The sequence below is a fragment of the Giraffa tippelskirchi genome, chromosome 5, assembly GCF_054371585.1.
Source record: "Giraffa tippelskirchi isolate mGirTip1 chromosome 5, T2T-mGirTip1v1.2.pri, whole genome shotgun sequence".
In the NCBI taxonomy this organism is placed as follows: Eukaryota; Metazoa; Chordata; class Mammalia; order Artiodactyla; family Giraffidae; genus Giraffa; species Giraffa tippelskirchi.
The window spans coordinates 150680632-150695066 of NC_137279.1; the positions used below are offsets into that span (position 1 = coordinate 150680632).

Below are 14435 nucleotides of genomic sequence, written 5' to 3' on the forward strand. Positions count from 1 at the left end.
TTTATGCATGTTGTTTTTCAGTCACTAAGTCATGTCTGATTCTTTGCGACCCCATGGACTGCAACATGCCAGGCTTGCCTGTCTTTACTGTCTCTCAGAGTTTGCTCCAACTCATGTCCATTGAGTTGGTTTTGTATACTGTTTCTCAAATAACCACTAAATGGGGCATAAATATTTACTAAGTTGTTCAGACCTAACACTAATAAATGGAACTGTTAGGTATTTCTTGGCTGTAATAGTTCACTAACCACTGATACTTTTGAGCCTTTGAAATTTTAAGTCTCTTAGGCTTTGATTTTTATATATAAATAAAATCTGGTTTCCTTAAAGACTGTTTCTAAGTCACCCAGTTTATGGTATTCTGTTTAGCAGTCCCAACAGACTAAGATGCTAGGGGAAAAACAAATGTAATCTTCGCAAGGCATGTATAAAGGGAAATCAGGGCAGAGGAGAACCTTCATATCTCTCTGACCTCTTTGTTCTTATGGCTTTCTTGGCCATAGTCTCAGTCTAGATTTAGGTTAAAACTATTGGCATAGGGCTGCAAATAGAAAGTGATCAATAATTATATTGATATATCTTTCCTTCTTCTTCTTTCTCTGTTGCTTTTACCCTGTTTTTTCTTTCTGTTTTCTGATTCTGCCTACCTCTATTTGCTTTTTTTGTGGTTTTCCATATTTAACAACACAGATAAATATATCATGCAGTGTGTGATACCCTCTTCCACATTCTTGGCAGTATGACCTAAATAATGATGATTCAAAAATTGCATACACAGGCAAAACATAAAATAAAAATGCATAATATACACTGACCAGCTAGACACTTGGTTATTTGTATTTATTATATCTGAAAGTAGAATAGATAGAGTGCGTGGGTGCTTAGCTTCTCAGTCATGTCTGACTCTTTGTGACCCCATGGACTATAACCCAGCCAGGCTCCTCTGTCCATAGAATTCTCCAAGCAAGAATACTGGAGTATGGCCCCTTAATTTGGGTGTGGTAATTTGAAAAGGGAGGATGATACGGACAGCAACATCTTCTCATTTTAGGATGTCTAACAATTGAGGAAAGATCTAGAATCTTGATTTCAGGAAAAATGTTGATATTATCAGTGAAATTTCAAGAGGAAAAGGCTTGTAGAAGAAGAAAACTAAGCAAGAGTGGGGCAAATCACAGAAATAAATATGAAGCTGAAAGCTGAGCTTCAGTCTCATTTAGTTTGTCTACAATAGCTAATTAGGAAGTTCAGATAGCCAGTACCAAGTCACTGTAGTGTTTTTTTTAAGGATAGCAGGATTAGACTTGTGTTTTATAAAGATCATAAGCAAGGCAATGAGGGAGCTTGGGACCAAGTAAGCCAAGAAATTGACAATTTTTACAGAAATGCAGGACAGAGTTCAAGACCTGAGGAGTGTTAGGAGACACACTCAGATGAAAACATATAGGTGTTGGTGATTGTTTGGAAGGGGCATAGAGAAGGGATAAAGAAGGAAAAAGAAATCAAAATACCTTCCAAATGTCTAGCTTGAGTGAACTGGTAAATAATGGTACCAGCTGAGATCAAGACCAATTATACAGAAGGAGAAATAAATCTGAAGTGAAAACATTAAAAATTTTTTTGGATTTGTTAAGTTTGAAGTCCTTGTGGGACAATTTTAAGATTTTTTTCTCTACTATAAGGTTATTATTAAATTCATGATCAAAGCTACTTTCTCCTTGCCTCATGTCTCCCTCCCAGGTATAAAGCAATTTTAGGATCTATGTATTTTGCTATAATTATTCAGCTTATGGATTATCATGACCTTACAGTTATGTGATGACAGGAGAGCTAAATATAAAGTGTATGTGTACTTAATGTGTACCCACTAACTGTTGATTTTTCTCCTTTTTATATTATTGCAGTATCTTAGAGATAAAAGTCTGTTGCTTTATTATAAAATATCTGTAATATTTTAGAAATGAAAAAGTACATTAACATGGCTTTTGTAGGCAAAATAAAGAAGTGGTGAAAATGAATATTTACTTAAATTTTCTTCCCTAGATATCCAGCTATATATATTCTTCTTTTCTGGGACAGGTTTGTATCGATACTTCAACTGGCAGATGTGCACACCATGCTTATTTTTGCTTATGCCTTTTTTTTCTCTTTGCCAAGAATGCCTTCCTCTGTTTTTGACTTTAAAAGAGTTACCCAATCTTGAACATGGAATTCAACCTTAAACACTTCGTGTAACTTTTAAAGTGACTGGCAATGATTGTGTATGTCTCCAGTTTCTTAGAGTACTATACTCTCCATCACACAGACAATCATGTTATCACACTTCATATAATATGTTCTCTAGTTGCTTCATCTGTCTTAAATTTACCTGGTTAGTCTCTAAATTATTTGAGGACTATTAATACATTTTATATTTCTTTCCTTTCTCTCACAGTGTTTAGCACAGTGCTAAATATACAGTTGGTGTTCAATCAGTGCAACAAACTGATGCTTTGAAATGCAGATTTGTAAAAGAGTTTTGTCAACCTATATATTTAAGCAGCAGGTATAGGAATTTCTAGATATACTCATGTCCGTTATGTTTCTAATGAAGATAAAAAGATGATAATAAAATTAATTGAAGAGTAGATGAGATAGTACAGAGGTGGCATAAATGTAGTTGAATTCTTTTCAGACCCCACAAATTGCTAAGGATGAATATCTAATTCATTCTAAAATACAGGAATTAAGCTTCATATCAGATTCCATAAAGCTAAATTTCAAAGTTATTGCCCCTTTTTTGCTGCTTATAATAGTGTTTCCTATAGAGGGTGAAACCCAAACACAAAAATATTTTTAAAAATTGGCCCTAAATCTGATCAAGAATTTTACTAAGATCTGCAGAATAATAATAAAAACTTCATTTATACTTTTCTAATGACTCATACAATAAAAGTTAGGGATAGTCAAAGGAATATTGTGAAAATGGTTTAACTTACTGACCAGGAATAGCCAAGTGAGAAAACTATTTCTTCTGTGTGTTGGAACTTTCGAAGCTGTATTAATGGTTTAATGCCATGAAGGTGTCATTTATTAAATGCAACCCTCAGAGTTAAAAAGAGTAGACAGATTTATTTATATATCAGGAAAAAATGCACTTAATGAAGATCTGCTCAGTTAAAAAAAATGTCATTTAGTAATTTCAAAAAATCCAAACCACACTGGCAATTACCAATAACCTTGAAATACCTCCACTGTAATCTCCTTTGGGGCTACAGGCCACTTGTGTTCATATTTTTCTTTCACAGTTTGTTCCGTGTTAGCAGTTGGATTTGAATTCTCAACACGCACTCCATGGCTTGGTTTACCCACCAGATTTTGAACAGATTTTACCATATTCTTTAAATCCTCTGGATAAGGAGTTGGATATCGTTTTAGGTTTATTTCAACCTAGAAGTTTATAAAAAGAAATTTAACATAAAAATACCTTCAGCAAGCATGTTCATAAAACTACTCCATTTTATGTGCAGTAGTATAACCAAATGCAATATAGTGAGTGTTGAGCTGGCTAAAAAACTGTGCTGTAGAGTAGAACACAGTGTTCTTTATACATTCTGCCTCCTAGGACTTCTCTCCACCCCTGGTCACCCTTCTAGATTAAAAACAATTTTTAGATTTTATCCTATGTTTAGACCTACTCTATAAATAGTTGAAATAGCAGTAGGTCAAACACTTAAGTGATTGGTAATCTCTGAAAAATTTAATCAGGTTACTATCAGCTGTATTTATACTTTAGAGGCTATTCTCTGCACTATCTTAATTATTTATAAATAACCATTTTGACATTAGAAATATCTTTGAAATATCAATGCAGGTGATGCAATGAGACGCTAAAAGATTTACAAGTAGAGTTATCATTTATTGAAAAAAATGGGGTGTTGACAGTATCTATTAGTATCATCAAATATGCACCAGCTCTATGTTAATCAGCATGTTACATCAAAAGATAGGGTAGCTAATTCTTGTTAATAACTTAAAGAAACACCTTTAGAGAGGTTTTTATGTTAGTTTTTACCCTAATAAAGTAACATGCATTATAGGTTACATCTTAAAATAAAGAGAAAAAAACTGAGACCTTTGTCTAAGATATTCTAGGTAAATATGTAAACTTTGGCTGCTATTTATTGAGAGATTTATTTCCATTCTTGAATTTATTTTTGGCATATGAATCTCACTTTAGGGAATATATGTATATTAATTATTCTTCTTCACATTTAATTTAGAGAGAGAAAATATGAGACATTCCATATAGAATATTCTACCATCAGAGTGCTTAAAATATATTTAGAATGTCATAGATATAAATTATCCAGGCTGATTAAAATGGAGTAGGAGGAAAAATAGGGGCATATTTACTTGGCTTGGTTTATTCTAATAGCCATGTCTTTTTGCATCTGAGTAGAATCAACTTTACAAAATGGAATGATTTATGTGACTGTGGTGAGTATGTGTTGTGGAAAATGCGTGTGAGGGAGGTTTAGAAGTGGGCAAGAACCAACTTTACAAAATGGAATGATTTATGTGACTGTGGTGAGTATGTGTTGTGAAAAATATGTGTGCGAGTGGTTTAGAAGTGAGCAGAGGTGGAAGAGAAGCTGAAAGAGGAAGAAGAGAGGGAATGAGAGATTACAAGAGGAAAAGGGTGGGGCACACACATCCCCCCCATACCTATGTAACACATGGAATGTAAGAAACTATGATAGTGGTATAGATCTGAGGGTTATAAATATGAATTCAAACACTTTTGCTCATCTGCAGTTTAGCATATCCACCAACTTTGTTATTCTAGTATATTTTCCTGTGGCTCACTGTCCATATCAAATATTGGGATTAGACTTCATTAGATGATTTTTAACATTCGCTTCAGTACTAAAATTAAATTATTTTTTTCAATTAACTTTTGGAAAGCTTATGAAAAACCAGATAATTTTGTTAGCGTAAATATCATTGAAATGTGATTTAATCCTTAATATGCTGAAACAAGGATGAAGTTAATAATATAAGAAATAAATCTACAAAAATATAACCCATGAAAAAAGTTAGACTTTACCAAAAAAAGTATAAGCTGTTAGAGTGTAATATAAGTATATCTCAGGGTACTTTATAATGCATTCTTAAATAAACATAAAAAGAATGATAGCCATGCTAGACAAAGTCTATTGGGATGCATGCATTCTTGGATCTGCTGTTTAAACTGGTATTAGAAATATTAATCACAAATTCAATCTAAGTTTTAAATTATATTATTGAACTTGTTTAAAAGTACTTGATATCAGAGGACTAAAAGTCAAAAAACTACATTTAGAAAATGTAAATTGTAAAATGGTATGCCTAGTATACCAATTAAGAACACCTTTTAATTTTTAATAAGTGGTGGTATATGAATGAAAAGTAATTTTCAAATAGGGCATTAAATTAAAATTCTACACATCTTAAAATATCTTCAATGTAAAATTACATTTATAAATTGAATCAAAGGCAAAAATGGGATGGGACATTTTCCTTCTTAATTGAATTAAATACTTCATTGAATTATGTAATCTAATTTTTGAAGATGCTGTGTATCTGCTGACACGATTAGATGACGGTTTTCTTATGACCATGGTGCTGAAAATTACTGGTTATTTTATAAGCAAGTTAATGTTATATTTTGGTCACATCACTGAATATATATGGGTACTTTATCTCTGTAAAAATATTTAAATGTAGAAATAGAGTAGATTTGCCATGAAGCCAAAGAAGCTTAAGTTTTAGGGTATATCACCTTCATGGGCTGTTTCAAAGCCTTATAAGGGGCCCTACTTATTTATTTACATGGTCATTTTATATTCTTTTCCTTAAAGAGGCTCTTCTCCAAATTGTGGAAAGTCATGAAATCTGGAATTGTTCCACCTATACAATAAGTTCCTTGCTTCCCATATGCTAGTCTACCAGCAGAATTGACTTGAAGACCTAAATTTTACCGCCAACTAGTTGTGAGCCACAAATATGACTAGTTTCTATTTGTGTAAAATAAGTAGATGGAATGATAATATTTAGGGTTAATTCAGAACTCAAATAAGATAAATGTGAAAGTTCTTTGAAAATATACAATTTCTATGCAGAGATTAGATACTATTTCTAGTATCAGATTCTACTTAGGTATTTTTAAAATCTGGAGTCTTTCGGCAATTTAGATCTATTATACATATATGTCTAACCGTAATATCTATAACTGGATCTTTTTCACGTTGTATGCACCAACTATTATTTATTCAGTATTTGCCATGTGCCAGGCACTATGCAAAGTGTTTTATAAGGATAGATAATTTATTATTAGTTATTATTTTTATATAAGTAATAAACAACTTATTATTTACCAAATAGATTTTAATATAAATAATAGTCATAATTAATAACATTAATTAAAATCTATAATAAATTACATTTCATAACCCATTGTAGTATCTGCTCCCATTTTACAGAAGGAAAACAGGACTTCAGATGGTGTAAGTTGAAGGTCATACAGCTTTAGGTATCAATGCCCAGATTCAAGCTCAGGTTTTTGACTCCAAAGCTTATGCTTCACAAGTGTTACTTGGCTCAGAGCTATTCTCTGATATAGGTGCAGCACATATTTGTACAATCTTGTGGAAGAAATAGTGTAAATCTAAAATGTGGATTTTATTGAGTTAAATAAGATAATGTCAATATTTAAAACATGAAGTTAATATATTAAACATGAAAACAGTATTTTATAATTCTGTTATGTTGATAACCTCTCTAAAAGCATGTTTTATACCCTTTTACAGATTGTTTTGCCTATTTTCCAACTTATGTGTGATGTGCTTCTGAAATGAATAAACATGACCATAAATACAATTATATTTATAGTTCAGTAAAGCTCAAATACAAAAGTAGTTTCTTTATATTTCTAAATATATAAGCTATAAATATTCCCTTATTCTAATATGGGGCATATATAATATGGTAAAAATTTGTCAGTTACGTTCTTAGTAAAATATTGTGTTTATCACTCACCATAAAGTATTTGCTCATTTTACATATACATTTTATTAAAATGCAAGATTTTTACTGAAATGTTATTTTATCTTAATTTTGAAAAATAGAAGTGTTTCACAACATTATATATATCTTAGACCTTAAAAAAGTGCAGTAAATGCAAATAGTAGCTGCAAGATGTTGGAGACTCCCAAAGATTTGGCAATGAAGAATTAATGTTAACAGCTAAGGGATTTAGAAATGATATCGCGAATTCACATAGAAGTATGCTTTTCTTATATAATGATTAAAATATAATTTGATTTGATTGTAAATTCCAGTAAGAGAAATAATAGTTAATGCTTTGGTTGTTAGTTGTTAAATATCTTATTCTAGGAATTAATTGGAACATTTTATAGAAAGGAAACCTATAGCAGTTTCAGTTAGGATTCTCAGCTTGCCTTATGTTGTAGAAAGAATATAAGCCACAGAATAAGAATCTAGTCCACTATATGTGGATGATAAAGTTTATAAAAAATAGTGCTCTTCTACATCCCATTAAGATTTTCTTTTTCATTAAATTCTTAAACATCCCACCCACTGAGATAAGAAAGTCCTATTTGCCAGAATTCCCAGGCCAATCTTCTCTTACAGGAATTCTCACTATCTGTGCCTTCAAATTAAAGGGAAATTGATGCTTTTCAATAGATGTCCATCTTTGTGCTCAAAATCCACTCTCAGCAAATTTCAACTGCAATCTCATGCTGTTTTAAGAATCTAGCTTTAGTTATTCAGTCTCTCCTAGAATTGATATTACAGAAAAATGTGTGTATGTCTGGGGACAATTTAGATTGCATCAGTAGTGTCATCAACATTCTGCCCAACTATTGGTATTCCCACACTTTAAGATAAAAACCTTGAAAATAAAAACATAAACAAAAATGAAGTACCCAACTCAAAAACCATGCCAGCTATCCCACCAGTAGGTATCTCATATTGATGTTCCCTCCCCCTCTGACTCAGTTCTTCCCTCCCCATTGCCAATGTCAATGAACAAAAGTTAAATTGGGATCAAACACTGGCAATTGAAAGGTTTCTAGATGATCAACATTTCTTACCCCACATCATGCAGAACATACCCCATAAACCACTGTTCCAAGGTTGCTTCTACATAGGGGATTCTCCTACCCCAAACACCTAGGCCTACCTGTCTGCCACTTAGAGAGGGAAGAGTGGTGGATTGTGCTGCAACTGGCAATGGAGTACACATGCTCCTTTCCTGCTGGAGGCCACTTATACAACCCCATGCCAGCTGTGGGTCATTCTGGGGGACAGGCATTTCTTGGATCTGCTGATCACACCTGGCCCATGGTGTGCAGCAATCGCCAGACAGTCTGGCAGGTTGGAGAGTAATCCCACGCTGGCCCCTTTCCCAGGGGGCTTGGCAAGAGTGATCCTGTGGGAGAAGGAATCTCCATTTTCTGGGAGAAAGAGGAGCACTGTAGCAAAACTTTCACTTTATCATTTTTCTATTCTTGATTTTTTTTTTTTTTTTCATTATGGGTAATGCATTTAAAACAACCATGAGAAAATTAGTTTTAACTCTGTGTGATAAAACAGTACCAGTGTCACACGAAATCACAGGGTCTCAATTTCTTCACACAATGCAGCATTCATACTACACTAAACACACTGTAAGTAGGGCATTATACTCTAGTCCATTTGGAAGTTAATGCCATAGGTCAGCAGTTCCTTTTAAAATTTTATGTAAATTAAGGGTAAAATGAAAATGGTGCTAAATTTAATGTATATGTAATGAGCCAGAAAAGTATAATTTCATGTGAGATTTCAGCATATTCCATTCATCATGTTTCCATAATGATTTATTTAGACGTTTGCTTGTATTCTAATTTGTCCAATAACCAATGGCATTGGAAATACTCAAATTAGTCAAAACCAAGTAGTCTGAGATTTTGGAAACATGTATTATTTCCCCAATATATAAAATAAATCAAATATAAATAAACATAGAGAAAATGTACTCTAAAGTATAATGAGCCTACTCTCATTATAATCAAACCTGGTCATATAACACACAAACAGGGCTTCTAAATGTCTGTTTGCATTTACTATATTTTATGTTTTCATTGACACATATACCAAAGTATATTAAGTGTACTCTTTTCTTCTTAGAGCCTTTGAATTAGGTTTTTTTTTCTTTTTTTAAGGAAGAATTATGTAGTTTTTGACATTCAATGAAGTAAAAGAATGAATCAGAGGTCCAGGATAGAATGCATCATCCATTGGTTCCGGATTTAACGTATAAAATCCTTACAAGAAGAACTGAAATATTCTAAAGTTCTTTTTCCTTGTTTTAGTTAAAAATGTCTCTTTGGTTATTAGACAGCACTAATCAACCATTCAGAAACATTTTTTTAAGCCCAAATCTTTAACACAATTGTTATTTTGATTTGGGAATCTATTTTGAGTTCTTCACAATGATAGAGGTAGGCTTTGTCAATCACAGTAAGGTTCTAGGGTGTGCTGGTTCAAGGCAAAAGTTTAGAAAATGTGGGAAGGAGGAGACAGAGAAGAACATATCACACAATCCAGATCTATTAATAGGATGCATATACAATTACTTAGGTAATTAGTCACCAAGGGTGAGAGCTGTTAGTACCCGTGATGGAAAAAGTGCAAAAATAATATAAAAATGATGAGAGAGTCAAGATGTTGCCATGATGATAACATGAAGACTTGATGTTAATATAATCCATATAAATTCTGACATTTTCAAATTTATATAATAGAAAAATACATATTTTAAAATTCTGACATTGTTACTTAGATTAGTGCCAATAAAGGATTTTTAAAAATATGCTTTAGGGTGAAAATTTTTAAGTAATTTTCCTTAAGGGATACCACCTGCTATCAAGCACTCACCTAAGTTTAAATGAAAAACTTGTTCTCACACTTAAGAAAATTCACAATGTCTTCTCAAACATTCCAGAGATGTAGAATCCTTCCAAAATTTTAATGATGCAATGTAATATATCAACCCACTGGCTCTTTCATATATGTTTCAAAGATGTAGAAAGGTATTAGGTAAAGCCCATTACCCAGGCTTTTTGTTACTGGTTTGTTTTTTTTTTTTGCTTTCTCTCAGCTTGAATCTCTCATGTTGCTATTCTGTAAGATGGGGTGGTTTATGAAATTTGCTCAGTCAGGATGTTCGCCTTATTCTGAAGCACAGCAGTGCTTCCAAAATCACATCCTGCTGTAAGGAAAAGTACCGCCATGAGACTTGAAGATGTATCTGACCTTCTAGCAGAGGTCAGTCAGTGAGTCCCAAAGTCTATCTGAATAATAACAATGAACAAACAAAAATAATGAGAAGAAAGAGGAAACAAAAATTAAAAGGTTCACCTTAACTTTCCCAGCATCTTCGTCATCTTCCTTTTTTTCCTCAAACTCAAAGGCAACGGTCATGCGTTGTTGTCTCTGTTCTTCCCACAGTGTAGGGTTAAAGCTGTCACTGTCTGACTGGAAATCTACGGTTAGATTCCAAAGTGTTACTGTTTTGTTTTTTTTTACATACATTGTTATTTAATAGAACTTAGTATACCATGCAAAAAAATGGTGATAGGTACTAAAAACAAACACAAAAATAAAAAAAAGAAAAGAAAAAATAAAGGGATAGAAAGAAAGAAGCAAGGAAAGAAAGAAGGAAAGAAAAAAAGGGAAAAATTCTCTTGATATTTGTTATATAGTCTTTTAACATCGTAACTCAAATTCAGCTTTGCTAAGTGTACATTAATTATATCTTGGGGTTGAGAAGTTTTCCAGTGTAGAGAATGGGCATAGCGTAATCGTGATACAAGTGAGAGCTAGATTAAGTATTTTAAACTATTATCTCCTTTAATTTGCAAAACAGCATAATGGTAGTACTAATATAATCCTCAATTTAATAATGAGAAAACTATCGCTGAATTCTGAGAGACTTGTTCAAAGTTGTGCAGCTTTTCCATGGCCAATGCTGGATTCTATTCCATGTCCTGTAACTACAGAGTCCATAAATGTAATCAGTAATCTGTATTAGGGTGTTACAAAAGATACTATGTAACGCTGCTTTGCAATAAATGGTCCAAGATTTCAAACTTTTTTGTTGTAGTTTTGTGTGTCTAGTTGGGGGGTAATGTAGTGGTGCTAGGTTTTACCATGCTAGGTACATGGTAAAAACATGTGGAAAATGAAGTCTTTAACATTTGGGCCTCAGTTAGTTTAAATATGCCTCAAATTAACAGGGAAAAGAAATGGCTTATCAATCTTTAATTTACATGCTGGTTAATAGACATTAAAAGGCAATAAAAGCACTTTTGTTCTGTTGCTAAGTCATATCCTACCCTTTGTGACCCCACGCAGTATAGCACTCAGCCTCCTCTGTCCTCCACTGTCTCCCACAGTTTGCTCAAATTCACATCCAATAAAAGCACTTAGTTTAGGCTAAATTCTTTCCCAATGCATGAACTTTATTATATATAAAAATTTATTACAAGGAGTTCTGAAAGTTGGTTTTCTGTATGAAAAGTGAAAAAAGTGACTTGCTTAAAATTCAAGAAAAGTTTTCTGTCACCAGCTCTGCTCTCCTCAAAGGAAAACAAAACAAAACAAATTAGGTTAATTTCTTAACATCCCATCTTACCTAATTAGGTCTATCCCACTCCCTGGAACAAATTAGGGATTTAATCTTTGAGGCTAGATCTCAGAAATAACTGGCAAATATGAGACACACTTTTCATTTTCTGCTATATCCTTTCAAAATGAAATATTTTGTTAATCTAGGGATGTTAAAAAAGAAATGTAGGTAAAATTGCATGAATAAAACATAATCTTTACTTAAGATTCTTCTTATAACCTATGTAAACATAGTGGATTTTCTTTCATAAATTCTAAAAGATCAATTTTACTGAAGCCTGAAAAATATATATGAAACAAGCTTTTCTTTTCCTACTTCTGTAGATCAAAATTTGAAGAAAAATATCCACAAATGATTCACTTTCCTTTTTAACTAAAACAAACAAACAAAAAACCTAACAACATTTATTGTAATTATTCTGTAAATAAGAACTCCACAAAAAAAATTTTCTCTTAAAAATGGATCTTTTAAATGGGCTGGGTGGATTTAACCCTTCGGTGGATTAAAGTGAGTTTACTCTTTCAACGTTAGGTCCATGAATCAAGGCAAATTGGAAGCAGTCAAACAGGAGATGGCATGAGTGAACATCGACATTTTAGGACTCACTGAACTAAAATGGACTGGAATGGGTGAATTTAACTCAGATGACCATTATATCTACTACTGTGGGCAGGATTCCCATAGAAGAAATGGAGTAGCCATCATGGTCAGCAAAAGAGTCTGAAATGCAGTATTGGATGCAATCTCAAAAACAGCAGAATGACCTCTGTTCATTTCCAAGGCAAACCATTCAATATCACGGTAATCCAAGTCTATGCCCTGACCAGTAATGCTGAAGAAGCTGAAGTTGAATGGTTCTATGAAGACCTACAAGACCTTTTAGAACTAACACCCAAAAAAGATGTCCTTTTCATCATAGGGGACTGGAAGGTGAAAGTAGGAAGTCAAGAGATACCTGGAGTAACAGGCAAGTTTGGCTTTGGAGTACAAAATGAAGCAGGGCAAATGCTAACAGAGTTTTGGCATGAGAATGCACTGGTCATAGCAAAAACCCTTTTGCAACAACACAAGAGAAGACTCTACACGTGAACATCACCAGATGGTCAATACCAAAATCAGACTGGTTATATTCTTTGCAGCCAGTGATGGAGAAGCTCTATAGTCAGCAAAAACAAGACCAGGAGCTGACTGTGGCTAAGATCATGAACTCCTCATTGCAAAATTCAGACGTAAATTGAAGAAAGTAGGGAAAACCACTGGACCATTCAGGTATGACCTAAGTCAAATCCCTTATGTTTATACAGTGGAAGTGAAAAATAGATTCAAGACAAACACTGTCTACCAGGCATTCTGTCTATCAGGAACATTTCATGCAAAGATGAGCTCATTAAAGGACAGAAGTGGTATGGACCTAACAGAAGCAGAGGATATTAAGAAGAGGTGGCAAGAATACACAGAAGAACTATACAAAAAAGATATTCACGACCCAGATAATCACGATGGTATGATCACTCACCTAGAGCCAGACATCCTGGAATGCGAAGTCAAGTGGGCCTTAGGAAGCATCACTACGAACAAAGCTAGTGAAGGTGATGGAATTTCAGTTGGGCTATTTCAAATCCTAAAAGATGATGCTGTGAAAATGCCAGCAAATTTGGAAAACTCAACAGTGGCCACAGGACTGGAAAAGTTAAGTTTTCATTCCAATCCCAAAGAAAGGCAATGCCAAAGAATTCTCAAACTACCACAGAATTGCACTCATCTCATATGCTAGCAAAGGAATGCTCAAAACTTTCCAAGCCAGACTTCAATAGTATGTGAACTATGAACTTTCAGATGTTCAAGCTGGTTTTAGAAAAGGCAGAGGAACCAGAAATCAAATTGCCAACATCCATAGGATGATCGAAAAAGCAAGAGTTCCAGAAAAACATCTATTTCTGCTTTACTGACTATGCCTAGAGCCTTTGACTGTGTGGATCACAATAAACTGTGGAAAATTCTTCAAGAGATGGGAATACCAGACCACCTGACCTGCCTCCTGAGAAATCTGTATGCAGATCAGGAAGCACCAGTTCTAATTGGACATGGAACAACAGGCTGGTTCCAAATAGGAAAAGGAGTACATCAAAGCTGTATATTGTCACCCTGCTTATTTAACTTATATGCAGAGTACATCGGAGAAGGCAATGGCACCCCACTCCAGTACTCTTGCCTGGAAAATCCCATGGATGGAGGAGCCTGGTGGGCTACAGTCCATGGGGTCGCTAAGAGTCGGACACGACTGAGCGACTTCACTTTAACTTTTCCCTTTCATGCACTGGAGAAGGAAATGGCAACCCACTCCAGTATTCTTGCCTGGAGAATCCCAGGGACGGTGGAGCCTGGTGGGCTGCCGTCTATAGGGTCGCACAGAGTCGGACATGACTGAAGCGACTTAGCAGCAGCAGCAGAGTAAATCATGAGAAACGCTGGGCTGGATGAAGCACAAGCTGGAATCAAGATTGCCAGGAGAAATATCAATAACTTCAGATATGCAGATGATACCACTCTTATGGCAGAAAGCGAAGAACTAAAGAGCCTCTTGATGAAAGTGAAAGATGAGAGTGAAAAAGTTGGCTTAAAGCTCAACATTGAGAAAACTAAGATCATGGCATCTGGTCCCATCACTTCGTGGCAATAGATGGGGAAACAGTGGAAGCTGTGACAGACTTTATTTTTT

General features: G+C 34.1%; 1 protein-coding gene across 2 annotated transcripts in view; it reads right to left on the reverse strand.

Moving 5' to 3' along the window:
* Positions 1–14435, reverse strand: part of LRRC7 (leucine rich repeat containing 7) — a 574473-nt gene that overhangs the window by 99230 nt on the left and 460808 nt on the right. The window contains exons 16-18 of one of the 2 annotated variants that reach the window (XM_081490660.1): positions 10447–10571; positions 8228–8476; positions 3229–3429 (exon numbers count right to left, since the gene is read on the reverse strand). In XM_081490660.1, coding sequence (XP_081346786.1) covers positions 3229–3429; positions 8228–8476; positions 10447–10571 — 575 coding nt within the window. Of the gene's footprint in view, positions 1–3228; positions 3430–8227; positions 8477–10446; positions 10572–14435 lie in introns of those variants that run through there. The other variant, XR_014053757.1, reaches the window with a different exon arrangement.